Here is a 21,885-nt window from a genome sequence, read left to right on the forward strand (position 1 = left end):
TTTGCTTTATAGCTGTTTGGTACAGCGTCCAGTATTCGTCCACAGAGCCATTCATATTTACACATCTGTTGGGAGCAAATGCTTTGTGTACGTGAAAAGGTTGTTGCCTTTTCCGGGGAGCAGGGGTGCCAGAATTATTTAAATGAATGCAAATTTGAAATTGTCCATTGATGACTGTTAAGGCTGAGTAGAAGAAACAAATTGCTTTGGTCTAGTCAGCCTAGATAAAGCTATCTAGAAGAAACCCCTAGTGACTGATCAGTTATTACTATCTACAGTAAAATTTGGAGAGGTGGATCACATCCCTGTCTAGAAATATTTATTTATTGATTCCCCACAATGGACTGGGCTGTTAAATGTTTGGGAAACTGAGCATCCTGTTTGTTTGGAGCTGGTGTTGTTCTGCAGGGCTGGTGCAGATTCTGGCAAATGCTTTTATCTGAAGCTCTGTAGTAAATAAAGGATGCCTTCACAGCAAGTCTGCATGTTCCTTCTCCTTGTCAGACAAAACTAATATTCACAAATATTAGGCCTGATCTGTGTAATATGTATGCCATCTAGAAAGCCCTTGTCCATGTATCCCTGGTTGTGTTTTCTGCAGCTATGGCATGCGTTGGGCCATTTTGTGGTTCAGGTGTCCAGGACATCCATTGTTTGTGTGCAGTTGTCAATATATGAATGGCCCAGCCTAGTGCACATGGAAAGTGCATTGAAATGTGACTGGACATGCATGGAAAGCTTTGCTGGGGAATGGAGAACCTAAGGCCCTCTAGATGATCCTAGGCTACGAGTCCTATCATCCTTAGATGTTGACCTTGCTAGGTGAGAACTGATGGGAGCTCAAGTCCAACAACAACAAAAATTGGGCTGACAACCAGTGCACTGTTTTTTTGCTTGAAGTGTAATTGTGTTCAGCAGGATATACTATTCATAGAATCATAGAATTACAGAGTTGGAAGGAACTATGAGGGTCATCTAGTCCAACCCTCTGCAACGGAGGAATCTTTTGCCCAATGTGGGGCTCAAACCCACGACCCTGTGATTAAGTATCTCAACAGTTTCCATATGCATTTTCCCAGTCATTTTAACCAATTTTCAAAAAATTTCACCTAAATGGCATTCTGGATGGCAGCCCTAATTTACGTATGGCAGCTCTCATTTATACTAACACTCATGTAGTATGTAGTCCAAGGACTTTTGGAACAATAGGCTCTACAATAAAGATTATAGAGAAAGGCAGCTGTGGCTCATCCTTTGGATTTAGGCTAACAGTTCCCTGGTGAACAAAAGCAGGTGATATCCCCATCACAGCAGGAAACACAAAATTTGGCTAATATGCACACATTTTAAAAACTTGTGTGTGTATGTCTGGGTTCCCTGATTGATCAGGGTTCCTAGATGCGTACACAGGTGTTTAAAGACACCTGTATATTATACAGGCTTTCCTTCTTAAATGACAGAGCAAAGATGGGGAGACCAGTGGCTCTCTAGATGATCTTGAAGGAGTCCCCCTCCCATCATCCCTGACTATTGGCCAGCTGTCTGGAGCTGATGGGAGTTGAAGTCTAACAACATCTGGAAGGCCACTGGTTTCCCATTCCTGGGCTAGAGCCATGAAGGTCACAGTGAAGGCATGCAGTGGGTGAAAAGAGAGCTTCCAAGGATGTCCCTCAGACATGGAGCAAGCCTAGCTTTGCAACTGAAGTGCCAGGTGGGCCTGTCTAGGAAGAGAATGCTGGCTTAGTCATCTATCTCTCATTGAGTGTGCCAAGTGGCATGTTGCAGTCTTCATGAAGAGCCAGCCAGTCAGACCAGGCATAGCCAGCTTGTGATTCAGATCTGCAGAACTACACCAAACCAATTGATCCTGGAGCAGAAACATTCATTCAGGCTCAATGCAGTGAGGAACTTACAGAGTGGCCCTACTGCTCCGAAATGTTGCATGTTTTCATCCTAAATTACACGTACGCACACAAACACAGAGGGGGGGGGCACAGGCTGTTCACATTCACAGGTTCAGCCCACATTGGGACTTACAGATCCCACCACTGGAAATTTCCACAATTCCTGCTTTCCATATTACAAAAGGAGTAGGGACAAAAGCCATACCACTCTGCCGAACAGCAGCTGTTTTTCCTGTTTTTAGTGTGCCGTATGTACAAGTTAGCTGTGGTATGCTGGCAGGCAAAACCATATTCCAGTTTGCAATATGCCTTTTTATTCCTATTTGTATCCTAATTTACATGCATATACAGATACCGAAACGAGCAAACTCAGTAAAGAAATTATGAAGAGGGGGAGGCGTAGTAACCAGATTGCAGAAATTAGGAAGTAGAACATCTTGTCATTTTGCCCTGGAGGGTTGTTTTTGTTTTTGCACATAGAGATTTCTTTAGGCATGAGCTCTATGCAACTTGGGGCCTGGATTTCTGAAGAAACACTTGCTTTTTGTATAGACCTGCTCATTTGCTAAGATCATTAGAGGAGGCTTTTCTGGTGGAGCTACTGCTAGTTGAGGCACAGGGTGCGACAACCCAACGGAGGGCCTTTTCTGTGTTGGCACTTGGTTTAAGGAGCTTCCTTTTCTCTAAAATGAGGTAGATGCCAACCGTGATGAACTTTTGATGCAGACCTTCCTGTTTATTCTGGCATTTGCTGGCTACTAATTCTAAGATCAGAATAATATACATTGCTGGTTATGGAGGATGTAATTTGTCCGTGGTTTCTAATGTTTTAATATGTATCTGTTTGTACTGGAATGAAGAAATATCATGCCACCATTCTGATTTTATCTGTACGATGTGTTGTTAGACAGTCTAGGGTCCTTCAAGAGGAAAGGCAGAATAAAAGAATTGTTGTTGTTGTTGTTGTTAGGTGACTTCCAACATATATAAAAACATAATATTCTATGAACCACTCAAATATTATTCAGTTGATGAGCAGTATATATAAACTCTTAAAGTAAATAAAAGAATAAATATTTTCCAGCGAAGTTTGACTGTGGAAGAGGAAGAAACCCTTTTGACTACAACACATGACTAGTTATTTAAAGGCCCAGTTACAAGTTTGTGTAGGACTGTGGGCAAAAGACAGCAGATTGGTCAAATACTCAGCCCATCAACCTGCCTCTCTGTTCTACAACCACCTACAAGAATCTCTGAAGTAGGGCCGTCAAATTCTCTTTTCTTAAATGAATGAAGGAGGTCCTGCTTCAGGGCTGGAGTTTGAGTACCCTTTTTGTTGTTGTTGGGCAGCGGGAGATGCTTCCATGTTTCTTTCATTGCATCTTAGCTGAGTACCTTGTTTGAAAAATAACAATTTGTATCCCTTTACTTCTAGTGATGGGATCCCTCCATACAGACTCGGGAGCAAAAAGCAACTCCAGCGGGAAATACATCGGAGCGTCAAGGCCAACGGTCAAGTTTCTCTACCTCACTTTCCAGTAAGTACTTAAGTTTGTTCAGGCGATAGAGAGAACCCATCAAGACTTACTTGCCCTAAAAGTGTGCTAAGCCAAACTGGGAAGAGAGAAGCCCCTAGAAATGGCAGTCTACCAAAATGCAAACGCAACACGCTGGCTAATAACGGTTAGTAAATATATAATCGGCATGATGTCATTCAAAATATATGAATAAGCCACTTCAGAACACTCTCTCTCTCTCTCTCTCTCTCTCTCTCTCTCTCTCTCTCTCTCTGTGTGTGTGTGTGTGTGTGTGTATGTATGTGTGTGTATATATATATATATATATATATATATATATATATATATATATATATATTACAACACATCTCACAAAATATACAAGTAACTGCAACTTGTTATATGTATCAGAGTCAAACAAAGATCACTTCATCAGCAGCTACATTATCCAGTGAGCACTGACCCACTAGTATGATCTTCACTAGTATGTATATTTCATTGATAATTATTCGCTGATAAAGACTTTATTCCGAAACAGCTGAACTATTCTGGATGCACTGTCCTTTCCAGACTTTTGTGAGACATCTTCCTTTGAGAGACGGTTTGGCGTTCCTCGCTATTCATTGGTTGTTTGAATCTTTGTTTGACTCTGATACATATAACAACTTGCACTTACTTGTATATTTTGCGAGATGTGTTGTATTAGATAGATAGATAGATAGATAGATAGATAGATAGATAGATAGTTTTGAAGTGGCTTACAGTGGTGCCTCGCAAGACGAAAAGAATTCGTTCCACGAGTCTTTTTGTCTTGCGATGTTTTTCGTCTTGCGAAGCACGGTCCATCACAACTGCGCCTCTTCAAGCGGCTTTTAAAAAAAAGCGCAAGACGTTTTCGTCTTGTGAAGCAAGCCCATAGGGAAATTCGTCTAGCGAAGCAACGCAAAAACGGAGAACACTTTTGTCTAGCGAGTTTTTCGTCTTGTGAGGCATTCGTCTTGCGGGGCACCACTGTATTTATATATTTTGAATGACATCATGCCGATTATATATTTACAAACAGTTATTAGCCAGCGACTTGCATTTGCATTTTTGTAGATTGTCACATTTTGCAACACAGGGGTTTGGGTTTCCTAGAAATGGCAGAGCAGGCTCACTGCCCACATCCTATGAATGGTGCTTACTTGGGGCAACTGGACTCATCTTCACTGGAGGCAGTAGCAATGGAGTTTCACGCTTCTTCCAACCAGCATAGGGGGACATAGGAAACGGCCCTGTTTGTCCATCCAGCCTAGTTTTGTCTACTCTGATTGGCAGCAGCTCTCCAGGGTTTCAGGCCAACAGCTTTTCTTATCACCCAACTATCTGATACTTACTGATCCAAGCATCCCTTCCTTCCTTCCTTGTATAGCTAAACAAGATACCAGGTGCCTTACACCAGCAGCTATCCCACATGTTTAGACTTCCTAAAAATGTACTTCCAGAGTTTCATTCCTGGTGCATGAGAAATTCTTTCTAGGTTTAAACCTGAAGGTTTTCCACCTGCCTCTTCTCCCTCAATATTTCCTTTTTGCTGGCTACGAAAAACCCGTATCCATGGCACTCTGAGTACCATATGCTAAGGGCAGTGGGCAGGCCAAAAGGTTACCTGGCTATTTCCTTCCTACTCTGCCCTGTGAGCTTCTAGACTAGGTATGGGTAAGCCTGTGGCCAGGGGTGGACTTTGGTAATAAGACACCCTGTTGTTGTTTAGTCGTTTAGTCGTGTCCAACTCTTCATGACCCCATGGACCAGAGCACGCCAGGCACTCCTGTCTTCCACTGCCTCTCGCAGTTTGGTCAAACTCATGCTGGTAGCTTCGAGAACACTGTCCAACCATCTCGTCCTCTGTCGTCCCCTTCTCCTTGTGCCCTCCATCTTTCCCAACATCAGGGTCTTTTCCAGGGAGTCTTCTCTTCTCATGAGGTGGCCAAAGTGTTGGAGCCTCAGCTTCAGGATCTGTCCTTCCAGTGAGCATTCAGGGCTGATTTCCTTAAGAATGAATAGGTTCGATCTTCTTGCAGCCCATGGGACTCTCAAGAGTCTCCTCCAGCACCATAATTCAAAAGCATCAATTCTTTGGCGATCAGCCTTCTTTATGGTCCAGCTCTCACTTCCATACATCACTACTGGGGAAACCATAGCTTTAACTATACGGACCTTTGTTGGCAAGGTGATTTCACTGCTGAGAGAGGACAAGATTGGGCGCCCCTCCTAAATATTCCTTATTTTCACAAGTATTGAGTAGGTACCCCTATAAGTATAGGATCATGGTGATAATGATCCTGGCCGGGGGGGACGACCACCCTAAATCCAGGCAGAAATGATGGGAGCTGAAGTCCCATAGTGTCCGAAGTACCACTGTTATAGAAGCACCTGCCAAACAGTAGGCCTCTGAATCCCAAGTGAGGATGGTGGTCTTCCACTCAGGTCCTGCTTTTGCAGTCTTCTTATGTTGTCACATATCTTTTACCCCATTGGAAATTGGATGCCAGACTTGACGGACGTTTGATAATGATCCTGCAAGACTTCTCTGTATGTCCTTTCTTGTTTCTATTTTCCTGTATGACTCCTTTTCCATTTGACATACTTCCCCCCTCCCCACTGTGTTCTCTTTTCACACTGGGCTCCATGTGCCCAGCCACCATTGGAAAGATGAATTCCTCTTCCTCCTCCCAGTCACTGCCTCTTTTTTGAGGACAATTAATATGGACTTGCCTTCTGGTATGTTTGCACCACGTTGATTAGCTCTGAAGAACTGATATGAAGTGTCCGCCCTCCTACCCATTTTAAGCCACATGAATGGATGGCTAGGAGGGAAATGGGGGGGGGGGAGATCCTTCTTAAATCTCTCCCCTAACTTCCACAGCTGCTCCCCCCTTTCTTTCTTTTTTTCTAAAAAAAAGGATCATGCTTTCCATTTTCTGGTCTGCTCCAGGACGTCAAAGAGAGAGAAACACACCAGGAGAAATCCTGTGTTCATTGAAGTCACTGGGAGTTCTGCTATTTGTTTGAGCAGAGCCAGGATTTCTACCACCACTTACAACTTCTTGGCAGGAAATAGACATCCCAGCCTCTGCAAAGGAAAGAGGATATTTGTACCAAATATGCGCTTTCCAAAATTAAAAATAAATAAAAAAACCAGTGTTTTTCCTGCCTCTTGGTTTTCAAGGAAAGCAGCTAATCTGGTTCTATATATTTGGGAAGGTTGGCTTGCCCTCTCCTTTAAAGTACAGAAGGTTTGAGGGAGATGCTGGTGTGATTCTTCTAGCGAGGCATTTCTCTGCAAAACTGTTTACCCAGACAAGTGCTAACCTATCTTGTCTCATGATTTGTGTAACCAAATCCCTCTCCTTATGTAGTAGAGAAAACATTAGTAGATAGATAGGTAGGTAGACTGATAATTTGAGGTGTACAGAGATGTTTTGTTTTTGTGTGCGCTCTCTCTTTATTTATTTATTATATTTCCCTATCCCTTCCATAAAGAAAGTTCTATAGCCTCCGCTTGTAAATTAGATTATTTTGTCCTGGGGCGTGCAAATCGACTTTCTCTGTAAGGCAGTGCTTTGATCAGGGAACTGAATAGAGCCAGCTTGTGTAAGAGTGACAATTTCCAGCAGAGTGGCCTTTTTCTACCCTCACATCATTTCTGAAGCTAAGTGGTTGCAGGAGAGAGAGAGAGAGAGAGAGGCCCCACCTCATCTCATGGGTAGTATGTGAAAGAGCTGGCAGTTCGGCTTTCTGCTTTAAAAAATAAAAATAAAATAAAATGTGTGTTTGTGTGTGTGTGTGCCTGCAGAATTTAAGGGTAAAGGCAAAAAGAAATGGAGGGGGAGTACTTGTGGGGAGATGAGAACAGCGATTGTGGGTGGGTGGGGGTCTTTCCTAGCTTCTTTTGGCAGAGATTCTCTCGCCTGCTTTTTTATATTCTACACTTGATTTGGAGATGTTCCCTTTTCCCTTGATAGATCTGCTTGAGGCAGGCACGCTCAGCAGTGTAGCACTGCTTGCCTGCAGCAGCTTCCTTCATTTTCTGTACAAAGAGATGGAGGGCAGGGAGAGGGGGGGAGTGAGAGAGAAAAAGAGAGAGAGAGGGAGATCTAGGACACTGTTGAGACAACACTACCTCAAAGGTGCCCAGTGTGTAGCCAGGAAATAAATTACCAGCACTTCTCTGATCTGCAACCGTTTGACTTCTCTTTTTCTCTCCCCCCCCCCTCAGTTCCCTTCCCTTTCCACCCCCCAAACATCTTATTATATTTTTTTTTAATTTCCAACTCCTTTCTGTTTATACTCCACTTTTATTCCTTGAGTTAAAGTCTCTCCCTCCCACCTCGGAGTTTTTCATTTGATGTTTGACAACAGTCTTTGAAGATTTTCTACTTCAGAGTAGTTACTGATGGGCTGGTTGTACTACAGAGAGAACAAGCAGGGTTCCTCGGAGTGCGACCAACTGCTCCTGCCGAAGGCAAGCGCTATTGGGGAGAATGTCACTCCATGAGGCCGCGGCAACGGCTCATAAAAATCCAGAGCAGACCATGCCTGGTTGCGGACTCCTTTTCATCCAAACATGGAGACGCAACCAGCTGAACGGGGCCAGGAATGCCGCATGGGCTGAGCTGCTGAAGCCGCCTGCTAAACATGGCTCGCTGTTTTTGTCCCCGCTCTGTATAGCGAACCCACCGCCTTCCTAAGGAAATGACCCCCGTGGAACCGGCCACCTTCGCAGCCGAGCTCATCTCTCGGCTGGAGAAGCTCAAGCGGGAGCAAGAGACCATGGACTGCTTGGAAGAGAGGCTGCAGCAAATCACAGAGGTAGGTGGATTAACCCGTTCAGGGGCGGACGCCTGCTGGGCGGCAGCCTCCCTTGGCTAGGAGGAGGGAGGGAGGGAAGGAAGGAGGGGGTAGCAGAGGCGGGGGTTCGAAGCGGGATGTTAAGAGATGGCAAGACCACAGGGCTTCTTCGTTCCTACTTAGGGGCAAGCTGTCGATTCTCCTGTCTTTAAAACCCGAAAATGCGAATGATTCCCTCTTCCCGTTTTCACTCTGTGCCTCTTGGTATTTAAAAGACAATAACAGACCTGACCGCTCCCCCCCCTTGTAGGTCTGTTATCTCCTCTTCAGGTTGTTAATGCAGAACTGCATAATGTCTGGAGCAGTTTCTCAACCGCCCTTGTTCAGCTCTGCAGATGGATGGATGGATGGATGGATGGATGGATGGATGGATGGATGGATTGATTGATTGATTGATTGCTCTTTGTGTTTTGCCCTTGAAGGATGAAGAGAAGGAGGGATCTGACGCACCTGTGGGCGCACAGCCTGGCCGAGAGGTTGGGGCCAGTCAGCACCCGCAGCACCCCCTTGCCCTCTTGCCCTCCGGCAGCTACGAGGACGACCCTCAGGCAATCCTAGACGACCACCTCTCCCGAGTGCTGAAGACCCCGGGGTGCCAGTCGCCTGGCATGGGCCGGCACAGCCCTCGCGCACGCTCTCCGGACCGCCTCCCCGGGGGCAAGTTGCTCCTTGCGCCGGGCACAGCCTCGATCCCCACAGCCTGCGCCCTCATCGGCAAAGGATTTATCACGAAGCAGACCACCAACCACGTTCACCACCACTACATCCACCACCACACCATTCCCAAGACGAAAGAGCAGATAGAAGCGGAAGCTGCCCAGCGAGTCCAGTGTTTATGTGCCGCCGGGGGCAGTGACTATTATTGCTACTCCAAGTGCAAGGGGCACTCCAAGGGGGTGGACCTCCCTATGGCTCAGCTAGAGCCGTTTGGGTAAGTTTCCTCTGGTGGTTGAGCATGGGGAAGGGCAGGTGTCAAAAACTTGGCTATAGTGCTGTGACTCACGCCGTGCTCTGTAAACAATGGGTAGCTGTTGGTAGTTTATGAAATCGCAAAGAGCTGGGGATTACGGGGGAGAGGAGGAGAGCTGGGTGCTGCGTGTTTCTGGCATAAGCTAGCAGAACGGCAAACAAGCAGCAATCTTAAGTGCTCTTCTCTTTTCTCTCTCACTGAAGCCTCAGCCGAACCGGGACACTACCCAAAAGGAACTGTAAGCTACCAGATGGCATCATTCTGCCAGGCGGGGAAGGAGGAGGGCTCTCCATACCACCAGGAATCCAGCTACCTGGAGGGGAGGCGGACCGCTCTCAGAATGTCTGGCAGTGGATGCTGGAGAGTGAAAGACAATCTAAGCACAAACCCCATAGGTAAATATAAGCTGTCTGCAACACTCTTGCTCCCGGTAAATATTTATCTATTACACAGCTGTCTATTTTTACAATCACTAAAAACAAATGGAGCTCTTTTGCTCCTCCGGTTTAATATGAAAGCTGTTCTGCGGAACCAGAAAAACCACAAAAATGTCATGTTTTTGGCAAGAGCCCCTTTTCATGTTATGACAGACTTTTTCTTTTCTTTCTTTCTTTTTTTGGGAGAGTGAGTGCACAGAACAGAAGCTGCTATTAAACTCATATTTTCCAGCTTTTATAACCTTGTTCCTTCCCTCTCCCCTGTCTTTTTCTCTGCAGCACACAAAGCACAAAGAAGGCCTACAATTCGGAGTCCACCAGAGGCATGCCTGGCGAGCGCCCGGCCCGTCACCACCTCTGGGGGAGCAGCAGCCACCCGCGTGGCGCACAGCCCGCCCACCCTTTCGTCCAGGATCCCGCCATGCCCCCGCTGACGCCGCCTAACACTCTGGCCCAGCTGGAGGAAGCTTGCCGCAGGCTAGCGGAAGTGTCCAAGCCACAGAAACAACGGTAACCTTCCTACAGGTTGGGTGCTGGGGTGCCTCTTTACCGCGCTTACTGCAACATAGGTGCAAAAGGTCTTGAATGTGTGAACATTATCTTCAAAAGTTGAATGCTTTCACATCCTTATCAGCTAGCTGATGGCTTGTGGCAAGAAAATAAAGCAAATCAGGCTATGGTCTTGCAGGCTCGTGTCTGGTGGTCAGTCCTGAGAATGAAAGATGGGAAGGATGTGATGCTAATTCATGTGGTTCATTTAGTCCTCTTGGAGGGGTGACTTGGGGCTGAAGCAGAGCGGCCACCTCTTTGCCCCCTCCCTGACCTTAACGTTTTTGTCATTAGGAAGGCTCTTTCCAGTCCAGTTTGAGCTTCATGCAACCCTTTTTAAGATGGAGAAGAAACAAAACTTCTTAACAGCTGTAAAAAAACAACAACAATAGCTTGATTTGTAAATCCCCTTGCAAGTTAATGCCATTTTAGTTTGGCTGTCTTCATCCTAGTGGAAGCTTATGGCACCGCAGGTGATGTGAAGGTCTGGTGGTGCAAAACCAGACAAGGCCCAGCCATCAAACGGATCATTGCCTTAGAAATTATAATCTCCCGTTCTTATCATAAACAATTAGAATATTGAACTCTGCCCTTGTTTGTTTTTCTTAAACGTCTTGTGGAAGTGAATCCGGTTACTTGGCCAAAGAGCCTTGCTGTCTTTCACTGGAAAACTCAGGCATAGTTTTAACTGTCTGCCCTGGATATTAGATATACTGGTGGGATTTTGACATCCTTAATCATTCTTCCCTTTCTCTGCTCCCCCTCCCTGCTTTCCAACCTTTAGATGTTCGGCTTCGAGTCAGCCCAGGGATCGCAACCACTTGACTTCTGTACCAGGAGGAAACAGTCCTTTCTGCAATGCAAGCGTAGCGGCAGAAGAGTGAGTGTTGCCATATGCAACATCTAGCTTTGGATATCATTCATTACCTTTCAAAACTTGTGTTTTATCAGTGGGGTGGTGCTTTAAAAATGTAATCTTTCCGTGGCAGCTAAAGCCTGGTCTTTCCTCTTTTGATGGGGGTGAAAACAGAACAAAACATTTTTTTCAAATCTTGTCTTCTGATTTTTTTATTTTTTAAAAAAGCTTGCATTCCTGTAAAGTGGACAAAGATTGGATTAGTCTAATTACAGGATAGTTCTTTTTAACAAGAAATCTGCTACAGTCTAAATAATTAAAGTTTTCTTTCTTACGCTCTTCATCTTATGCAATGAGCAATGTTTGAAGTCCAGGCTAAGCCACCTGACTGTAGCCTTTCATTTTTAATTGGTTGACCTTAAGTCCACCAGCTGTCTGTGCGAGTAGCTTTTTTTCTCTTCCTGAAGCCACTCTACAAAGACTTGGAACAAATTAGGAAGAGTAAATTACTGTGGAGTAACACTTTGTGACCTTTTGACATGCCAAGTCAATGTTGCCTCAGAAGTTGCCTGCATGGCATTCAAAGCGCCGTTGCTATTCTGCTGAGTAACTGAGTTGTTTGTTATTCCCTAAGAGGGTTGCTCTTCCTTGGGAGTCCCAAGGTGTGAGGAGAGCTTAGCTATCTGCTGCTCTTGCCATTGGCTCCACAACATCATGGCTCCAAAAATCTGCTTGACTGTAACTGCACCACGGAATCTGGTGCAACAGGCAGATCTCTTACCTGGACACAGCAGTTTTTAATATGCATGTGTTGGTACACATAATGAGCAGCTTTCTAATTCACATCAGTGTAGAAGAAAGTATGGTGTTTGTCTTGACACGGAAGTGAATTGGAAACCTCTGCTCATCTGAAGCTTTGGATTTATTTTATTTATTTAGTAAGGGATTGCTATACCATCCTTCTCTCTCACACACACACAAGTCACAGGGCAACTTACAAAATATAAAAAATAATAAGCAAAAAGATTTTAAAAATGCCCGTGTATAACTTAATTGACAGCATCATAAAAATGGCTTAACCATTCCACCTCTAAAAGCTTGACAGAAAGAGTGAGTTCTTATCTGCTGTCTAAAACAATATAAAGTTGGGAGGTCATTCCACAGATGTGGAGCCACCACCAAAAAGGCTTGTGTGTGTGTGTGTGTGTGTGTGTGTGTGTAGACAAGATTGTATTCCACATGGTTGTAGAGGCTTGGAAATCAAGTTAGTTGATTTCCAGAGGGATAACCATGTTAGTCTGTTGCATTAAAAACAAGATCAGTGATGAAATGCAACAAATTGGTAAAATGCAGTTCAAAACACATAGATGAAGGCTTAAAAATCTAACCACTGCTGAAAGAAAGTCCAGAAATTCAGCATAGAAAAATACAGAAGCTTTACAGGCAACTAGTTTCAGAAAATGTTCTCCATCAATTTATATTAAGACATTCAGCAATCCATGAAGAATAACTCTGCAGTTTCTTAGCTGGTTCTGACTGACTTTAATTCTTCATCCACAATACCTAAATGACCACCTTTCCCCATATGATTTGGCCCAGATCCTGCGCTCATAATCCTGGACCCTTCTTGTTGTGCGCCCTTCCTAAGAGGTCCAGAGGGCACCATTGCATATCTTTAGGTGCAAGGCAAAAAAATTTCCTCTGCAGCCAGGCCTTTGGTCTTTAACCATCAGTGGCCTTTTAGAAGTGGGCAAGATGTTTTTAATGTATTTCTCTTTTCTTTTGGTTCTAACGTATCTATGTGGGGTTCATTGCCTGCATGTTTGGTTGTAAATTGCTCTGAGTTGCCTTGGGCATGATAAAACAACTGCCAAATTTAAGTAGTAACAACAACAACAGCTCCTTCTGAGAAGGTTACAGAGTGCTGGGAACCATAGTGGAAAGTTTCCTCAAGGGCTATCTTTTCTCAGAATTCACCTGTATACAGTTTAGTTCCTAAGAAGTCTTACACAGTCCTGAGAGTTCAGTAATTCAGCTAAGCTCCCCAAAGGAACAAACACTCTAGTTGTCTGTGGCAAAGTGAACCTGGCTGAGAAGTGGCTAGAAAGCACCTCAGCCAGACTCCATCCATGTAGTTGAAGTGAACCATTGCATACATGGGGAGGGCTAAACCTCCAGCGCTCAACTTCCCCCATTTGGCCTATTCCATTGGTGTTTGGAAATAGACAGTAGGGTTGTTGTTGCTTTTAGGTTGATAAAGGAATGACTTGACTTGGCCAAGCTCATACAACACATTAACAACAAATTAGAGGTGGGAGTGAGACTGACATCGTGTTGCCCTGTGGACCAAATTGACTTGAGCCTATAAAGCAGGGATGAGACACCTGTGGGCCTCCGGATATTTCTGGACCACATTTCTCACCACCCCTGCCCATTGGCCATGATGGCTGGAGCAGATGGGTATCGGCGTATGGAGGATGACAGACAATATCAGAAGGTGGGGTGGGGCAATGGTACTCACCTGACCTCTGGTTTCCTCAGTTGTTGCTGCATATTGGAACAGAGAGGGGGAGGTTGGCAAGGCGCAAAAGCACTGGTGTGAGCAGCAGGTTAGTTCCACTGGTGCGTTTGCACTGCACCAGCCTCACTTCTGCCTTGCTCCCTCTCCACCCCTGTATGCAACGGCTACATGGGCAGCAGCAGGTTAGGCGAGTGCCCGCCCCCCACGCTGCCATCCACTATTGGCCACAGGTTCTACAACCCCAACTGTAAATCTTTAGGCCACAAAATATGTTCAGTGGCTAGTTTGAGATTTTTACATGGGTTTCAGGTTGGCAATTAAGTGTGTGCATTTCCGGGTTCAAAACTCCACAAAGTTTGCTGGTCTTGCCCCTTGGCTTTAATTCTCTGTGTTTAAATGCAAACCCCATTCCTCTAACCATCCACTGGTAATGTTTATCAGACATGGAGACTTTCAGAGTTTGGTGTACTAACAGATATCAAGCTTAGGCATTTATTTTGCTATCCAGCTGCTATAGGTGGTTAGCTGACTATATATGCTTCTCATGAAGTTCTGCTCTCTGACTATGGCATAAATGCTTTCTAAATAATGTCTATTTCTTTCCTCCCTTCTTTTATGTTTCAGTCACAAAGAACCAAAGAAACTCCCTGTTGCTCACTCTTCCCAGCCTAGTGAGTTGGTTGTCACTTATTTTTTCTGTGGAGAGGAAATTCCCTATAGGAGGATGTTAAAGGCCCAGAGCCTGACACTTGGGCACTTTAAAGAGCAGCTGAGCAAGAAGGGAAATTATAGGTAAGCATATTTGTGGTTTCTTTCTTCTTCTTCTTCTTCCCTTGTGTTTGCAGAGACCGTGTGCCAAAATAACCAAAGAGATATTTCTAAGCATCCTCCCACAAGGAAAGGCTTTTGATGGTTGGCTGCAACTTTGCTCACTAGTCTGAGTTTCTGCTGTCCTCTTTGTATTTACCCACCAAACCAATAGTAGTTAAGAGGTGGATTGGTTGCTCCAGCAACCAGACTAGGCCTCACCGGGTGGATAGACTATATAACGATGTTGCTAGCACAGTTTCCTTTCACAAGCGGATGAGCCACAGTCTTGCGTAATAGGTATTCATTCATTCTGAGTTCATTCCCTGGCTATTGCTGCTGCCTTAGAAGTGCTTCTGGTTTTGTTTCTAACAAGTAATTTGATTTCCCTGCAATCGATTGCTCTGTAGATAATTATTCCCTCTTTGCAGTTTGCAAAATGTAAATAATCAGCTTCAGAGTAATCAGCTGCTGAGGGGTAGTAATGTTTATTGTGCATGTAAGTGCTTCCTACGAGATCACAGCTATGTGCCTCTATTTGCAAGGGAGGTGATAGCGTCTGAAGTGTGTTCTTCCTTTGGTTAGTTGATTCTGGGGTTTGTTTTGCACAAGGCTATGTAAGCAACTAAGCCTTAAATCAAAGTCCTGCTTGCCCATGGAAACAGACTCAAATGATAAACCCTAATTTGTGAAAAGAAATAAGCCACTTTGATTTATTGTACTTGGTACACTATTTGCTGAAGCACAAACTGTGTGAGGAGAGGTGTAGGTTTCACAGAAGGTACTGCAAACTAGATGCTACAAAATCAATATTGTAGTATTGAGTAAAGATTTCAGATCATAAGGGACATATCCATCTCCTGGACAGTACATAGGATCAACCGGACATGCAGTTGACATTTCCTCTGTTGGCACATCCTGTGTAAATACCCAATGTGTGAATGTGCCTTTATTGAGATACGCCTTAAGTTGAGATTCCTGCATTGCAAGGGATTGGACTAGATGACCCTTAGGATCCCTTCCAGCTCTACAGTTCTATTGTATGATTCTATGTGCATTTGGAATTTGTGTTGCCAAATGTCCCTTAGCCACTCCTCACATTATACCCAATTCTCACATTAGCCAACGTGTGAATGTCTGTAGCTGGCGGGACTGTGACAGCGGGAAATGTATGAGCATCAGTGGAGGGGCTCAAAACCCACACTGGAAGCTGTGGATTCATTCTACCGCAGGACCATATAATTACCCCCATAGCTATTGTTTTCCTCCCTACCCTTTGTTACTCTTAACCTCCTGATCCTCTGTGTCTTCTCCACTCACAGTTGCCCTGGTGCACTTGAGTTTTTGCCAAAAGCTCACAACATGCCATTGCTTCCTTTGGAAAACTTACTTCTTTAAAGCAGGGGTAGGGGACCTTGTTCTGCTCCAGACATTGTTGGACCACCACCAACCATCAGCCCCAGCCAGCATGCCCAATGGTCAGGGGTGATAGGGGTGCAATCCAGCAGCATTTGCAGAGCCACCCCAGCCTTGATGTGTTTTCTGTGTTATGAAGACATGTCCTGCCTATGTATTAAGGTCCTCATTGGAAGCTGTCCATCTGCCATCAGAGGAGAGGCAGGAAGCAATCCAGGATAGGGCCTTTTGCTGTTACTACCTGAGGAATGCACGCTCTAGGGAGGCTTGCCTGGCAACCAACTCTGTCTTTATCCTTTTGCCCTGCTTTTTTCTTTTGATTCCTCCAGGTTTTTAGCACATTGTAGCTTTACTCTGATGTTTTTTATATCTGGCTTCTATAGCCATTTGTTGGTTATCACTCTGGGTTGTTTTTGGTTTTTTTTAAAATCACTCTGAATCGCTTTGAATCTGGTGCCCATACCAGATGGAAAGCAGAATATAAACGTGTGAAATTACAGCATATAAAGTCCATCCCTACGGGGCAGCACATATGCTACCAAAGTGGTGTGTTTGCTGATGGGAATGCGAACTAAAACTCTCCAAGGAGCAAGCAGCATGTGGCAGGCAGTATCCATGTGGTTTGAGCTGCCAGTGCTTTTCTTCCTTGGTTCCTCAGCCTGAAAATGACAGATTTCCCTGTATGGACAGCTGTTGTGCAAGTGCATGCATAGCTCAGTTGGTTTGAGCGTGGTGCTGATAATGCCAAGGTTGCAGGTTTGGTCCCCGTAAAGGACAGCTGCATATTCCTGCATTGGCAGGGGATTAGTACCAGATGATCCTGAGGATTCTATCCAACTCTACAATTCTGTGAAGTGGTGGCTGAACACACCAAGGAGAAGCTATTGTGCATTTTGGGTTCCTGGTAGCATTGGGAATCACAGGTGGGGAGAATGCTGCTTCACTCAGGCCCTGCTTGTGGGCTTCCTACAGGCATCTGGTTGGCTACCATGAGAGCAGAATGATGGCCTAGATCAGGGGTTGTCAACCTGGTCCCTCCCGCCCACTAGTGGGCTTTTCAGGATTCTAGGTTGGCGGTAGGGGCCGTTCTATGGCACAAACTGAATCCTCCTTCCATCGAGCACTGGTGGGCGGTAAGGAAATTTTACCATCAAGAAAGATGCATTAGTGAGCAGTAGGTATAAAAAGGCTGACTACCCCTGGCCTATGGGAAGCGGGTGGCGCTGTGGGTTAAACGACAGAGCCTAGGACTTCCAATCAGAAGGTTGGCGGTTCGAATCCCTGTGACTGGGTGAGTTCCCGTTGCTCAGTCCCTGCTCCTGCCAACCTAGCAGTTTGAAAGCACGTCGAAGTGCAAGTAGATAAATAGGTACTGCTCTGGCGGGAAGGTAAACGGTGTTTCCGTGCACTGCTCTGATTCGCCAGAAGCGGCTTAGTCATGCTGCCCACATGACCCGGAAGCTGTATGCCAGCTCCCTCGGCCAATAAAGCGAGATGAGCCCCGCAACCCCAGAGTTGCTGGACCTAATGGTCAGGGGTCTCTTTACCTTTACCTTACCCTCGGCCTAGATGGTACATTCAGCTGATCAAGCAGAGCTCTCATGTAAACTGGATTGTAGAACTCAATGAACATAGGCCCTTTTTTCACTGTGATGTCCAGTCCGCTGATGCCAGTTTTACGGAATGGATCTATGCTCCGCACCACCAATCTGAGTGTAGGCTTTTTGTAAATTGCCTTAATATGTTTTCATGATGAACATAGAGGAAAGCGTAGTAGGGCCTGCATCTCTTGTAGGCCCAGATTAAACTAATCTGGTGTGTTAGTGGATGCTGGCTCAGGGGCTCCTGCTAGCACAACGGGGCTTCCCCCTCCCCTCCAAATCCAGGGTTTGAAATTAGCAGGGCGCCGGGCGCATTTTGTGCCTAAAGGATCTCCATTTGCAAGCACCTCAAAAAGTCTTAAGTGCCATATTTCACGCCTGGCTGACACTCAAGGATTACTGAAATGTATGTGCTTTGAAGCCTCAGAGTATATGTTAAGGATAGACAATATGTTAAGGAGTTTAACAATAAAGAGTACAGCAGTACCTCGGGTTAAGTACTTAATTCACTCCGGAGGTCCGTTCTTAACCTGAAACTGTTCTTAACCTGAAGCACCACTTTAGCTAATGGGGCCTCCTGCTGCTGCTGTGCTGCCGGAGCATGATTTCTGTTCTCATCCGGAAGCAAAGTTCTTAACCCGAGGTACTATTTCTGGGTTAGCGGAGTCTGTAACCTGAAGCATGTGCAACCTGAAGTGTATGTAACCCAAGGTACCACTGTAGAGTGTTTTGAAAACCGAAGTACGGTACCAATATTTTTTCTTGTAAACACAAAATTAAAACATGTATTAATAATTTATGCTAAAAAGGTGATATTAACAATGTGTCACTTATGTGAATTGCATATTAGTGCATGCTTATCAAAATGATAAAAAAAATGTTGCCGACCCCCTGGGGCAACTAGACATTCTGTTTTGGCACCCACAACTCAGGTCCTAGAAGCCATTTGGCTACTAGCTTTTCTATCCCAGTTTCTAACACTGTTCAAATCCGCTCCCCATCCCATCCCAAGCACAAAAAAATTCAGGACCACACTCTAAGGGAAACCTAGGTTTCTGTTTGCACACCATGTCTCTGTGGCATACACTGCCATGAATGGAGTGGAGACATGGGTCTGAAAACATATAGTGGATTTGCGAAAGTCCCAGGGGCGGGGAATGAAAAATTCTATTTAAAAAAACCCCCTGTGTTTTTCCTCATTTTCCTTCAATTAATTTTTTTTTAAAAAAATGGGCATCATGAAACACTTTCTTTTACAATGACAAACAAAATGTTTAAGACAAGGTGTTCATCTATTTACTCCCCCTCCCAAATTATTTCTAAAAGTGTGCAACAGGAAAACCTTTATGTAAGACTATGTGCAGTATCCCATCATTACAATTCCTGTATTAAGTCCTCATCTGTCAACTGCGAGTGCAACTCTCACATACAAGAGGAAGATGCACCTCTGCCTCTTGGAAGGCACTGCCATTGTCACAAGAGAAGGATGAAGGTTCTGATGCCTCTTCTGATTATGGCCTTCCTCTTGCTGGAGTAGTTGGAATACATCTGCCTCTGTCCTCTTTAACAGGCCTCAAAAGGACTGGAAGCGGGAGGAAGTAGAGAGTGACAAAATTTCGTTGCCGTTCAATTCACGCTGCTGGGGGACGACAGCCCCAAAACACCTTAATAAATTCAATTGTTAATTATTGTCTGTATGAACTGTAACTTTTAATAGACCACATACAATAATTATATGGTAGACCGATATACATAATGCATAAAGTTACAAAGTGACTTTTGATATGCAAAGTAGTTCCTTCCCCCCATTCCCCCCCAGATTTCCCTTCTTTCCTGAAAAAACCCTCCCTCCTCCAATGACTTCAGAATTTCCAGAATTTTTTAGATCTCTTAAGTAGACACAGTGGCGTAGCGTGGGGGGTGCCAGGGGTGCCGGCCGCACCGGGCGCAACATTTTGGGGGGCGTGTTTGGCCGGCCCTCCTCGAGGAAGCAGGAACCCCACTGTCCTCGGACCTCCTCCGAAGCCTGGCGGTGGGGCGGAGAGACCTTCTCCCCGCGCCAGCCTTCGGATGGCTGTCCTGAAGACTTGTGGTGGGAGCAGTGGCGTAGCGTGGGGGGGTGCAGGGGGGCCTGCTGCACCTGGCGCAACATCTGGGGGGGCGGAAGAGACTCGAGTGCTAAAATCCATGGGTTAGGGGGCGCAAATTACTTGCCTTGCCCCGGGTTAGGGGGCGCAAATTACTTGCCTTGCCCCGGGTGCCGAGAACCCACGCTACGCCACTGAGTAGACACAAAGCCAGGAGCCTTGAATTTGCCTACTGTGTATGTTATGGAAGTCAGTGATGGGAAAATCAGGACCGGATCATTCTGATAACCTCTGAAGAACTTCTAGAATGAAACTGATGATGCTTAGCTGAGGTTGTTACCATTCCTATAGGACAGGGGTCAGCAAGGTTTACCTGGGCCGGTTGACTCCAGTGGAGATCCCTTCGCGGGCTGGATCACGTGCGCGCGTCTGCGATTTCCGGAGTCTGTGTCTGCGCAGATATGATTTTCTGCATCTGCACAGGCGTGATTTCCCACGCCACACTGTGCCGGTTTAGCGCAGCGCGGGGGAGCTCACTGAGCGGGTGGCTCAGGGGCTGGTTAAACGACCCCTGTGGACCACTTGTGGCCCATGGGCCTTAGGTTGCCGACCCCTGCTATAGGATCGCGCTGTAACTGGTTAGAGCATTTTAAAGTGACAGATAACTTTGGGGTTATTATTTCTTTGACTTTTGTACGCAATGTGTACAAAAGGAGCTGAGGCCAAAGACCAGTGGGGAGATAGATAGATAGATAGATAGATAGATAGATAGATAGATAGATGGATGACATGTATATGTATTTTGGGGGGGGGAATCTTGTACAGACCCAAGGTGAAACTAATTATCTGAATGTGTTGCTCCCTCAGGGAATCATTTTGATCCAAGCTTTGATTATTATTATTTGGGGGTGGGTGGGTTGGGGGGAGAAGAGGGGGACGAAGAGCGAAGCTGCAGGTGACCTTCAAGGAACAGGGCCATATATACTGCCCAGAGTGGCAGGCATTGCTGAGGGGAAGGATTGGCTTGGTTGCTCTGGTCACATCTGGCATTGATTTTGTTCCAAGGCACACTTAATAAGCATGTCTTTGAAGCCTGTGCCTTTCATTTTTAACACACAAAGGCATGCATAAATGGTTGACACTCAAAATTCTTTATTGAACGAGTCAGTCTGCAACAACGTAGGTACCTCGGGTTTCTGCTGGGGTACTCTTCAGCTGGGGCGGTGTGAACTCAGGGGTGGGTATGTGCCTTTGTTGATTTGTTTTTAGGGGAAATATTAGGAGGCGATTTAATAGTTGTGGAGTTTCTCTCTCTCTCTCCCAACACACACACACACACACACACACACACACACAATCAGAAGCATGCCCTTACACTCAACAAACACACAGTCTCTCTCTCTCTCCTCTCTCTCTCTCTCTCATTCACTCTGCATAGTGTTGGGTAACATGGCAGTAGTTCAGAAAAAGAGCAGTAACTCCAAGCCTTGTAGACTGTATGGGTGCCAGATGTAGAAAAAGCGGGGGGGGGGGGAGAGAGATGCAGCAGAAGAGGGGGAGAGAAAGAAAGCAAACCTTGCCACATTTTTTCAAAAAGTGTTTCAATGGAGAGAGTCCCCCCCCTCCACAAGCAAATAAGGACCTCCTGATGTGTTTTAAGAGGTTGTGTGTGTGTGGGGGAGATATTAGTTTGCATTCTCCCTCACCAAACCCCTCTCCCCCCCTTTTGCACTTCTCTGTGAGAAATAAGGTTGTAGTTTTGGAAAAGGTCAGCGTGTGGAGCTTTCCCCCCTCCTTTTTTTCCTTTCTTTCAAGAAAATAAAAATGTGGCGTTCAAACAAAGAATTTTGTCAACGCTGCCAGAGTTTTAAGATCAAGGGGGAAGTTATTGCTACAGCTGTTTATCCTCTTGGAAAGGAGGAGATAAAACGGAGTGAAAGTCCTTTTGTGCCTCATTCAAAGTCCCCCCTCCCCTCATTTTTCCTCTCTGGCCTGCTAGCTTGAGGGATTCTAGAAGGAAGTTTCATTGTATTTTGGTTTTGGATCAGCAAAAGGAAGGCTGGTCGGTGGGAGAATTTTGGGCTCTTCTGAAGTAAATGGATTTTGTTACATCCATGGGTTCATCTGAAAGTGACAAAAAAGTCCGATGACTGAACAGTTTTCCTTTTCTAACTTGATTAAGAGACCCATCTTGTTATCTCCCTAATCAAAGTCAGATAAATAAAACCTCCTGTCAGATAAACCAGTCTCTTGTTGGTATGTTCAGAGGTCTTAAATATCAAAGCAAAAACGGGTGCTCGAGTAGATCCCTAGCCAAAGAAAGTTGC

The 21,885-nt window shown here is 45.4% G+C and overlaps 1 protein-coding gene across 3 annotated transcripts in view; it reads left to right on the forward strand.

Moving 5' to 3' along the window:
* The window catches only part of AXIN2 (axin 2), a 48,383-nt gene that overhangs the window by 19,660 nt on the left and 6,838 nt on the right, over positions 1 to 21,885 (forward strand). For all 3 annotated transcript variants that reach the window (XM_082212435.1, XM_082212437.1, XM_082212436.1), the window contains exons 4-10: positions 3,340 to 3,442; positions 8,135 to 8,275; positions 8,737 to 9,245; positions 9,488 to 9,679; positions 10,001 to 10,231; positions 11,055 to 11,150; positions 14,272 to 14,439. In XM_082212435.1, the coding sequence (XP_082068561.1) occupies positions 3,340 to 3,442; positions 8,135 to 8,275; positions 8,737 to 9,245; positions 9,488 to 9,679; positions 10,001 to 10,231; positions 11,055 to 11,150; positions 14,272 to 14,439 (1,440 nt within the window). The remainder of the gene's footprint in view (positions 1 to 3,339; positions 3,443 to 8,134; positions 8,276 to 8,736; positions 9,246 to 9,487; positions 9,680 to 10,000; positions 10,232 to 11,054; positions 11,151 to 14,271; positions 14,440 to 21,885) is intronic.

Source organism: Podarcis vaucheri (assembly GCF_965113315.1).
Source record: "Podarcis vaucheri genome assembly, chromosome: 2".
Classification (NCBI taxonomy): Eukaryota; Metazoa; Chordata; class Lepidosauria; order Squamata; family Lacertidae; genus Podarcis; species Podarcis vaucheri.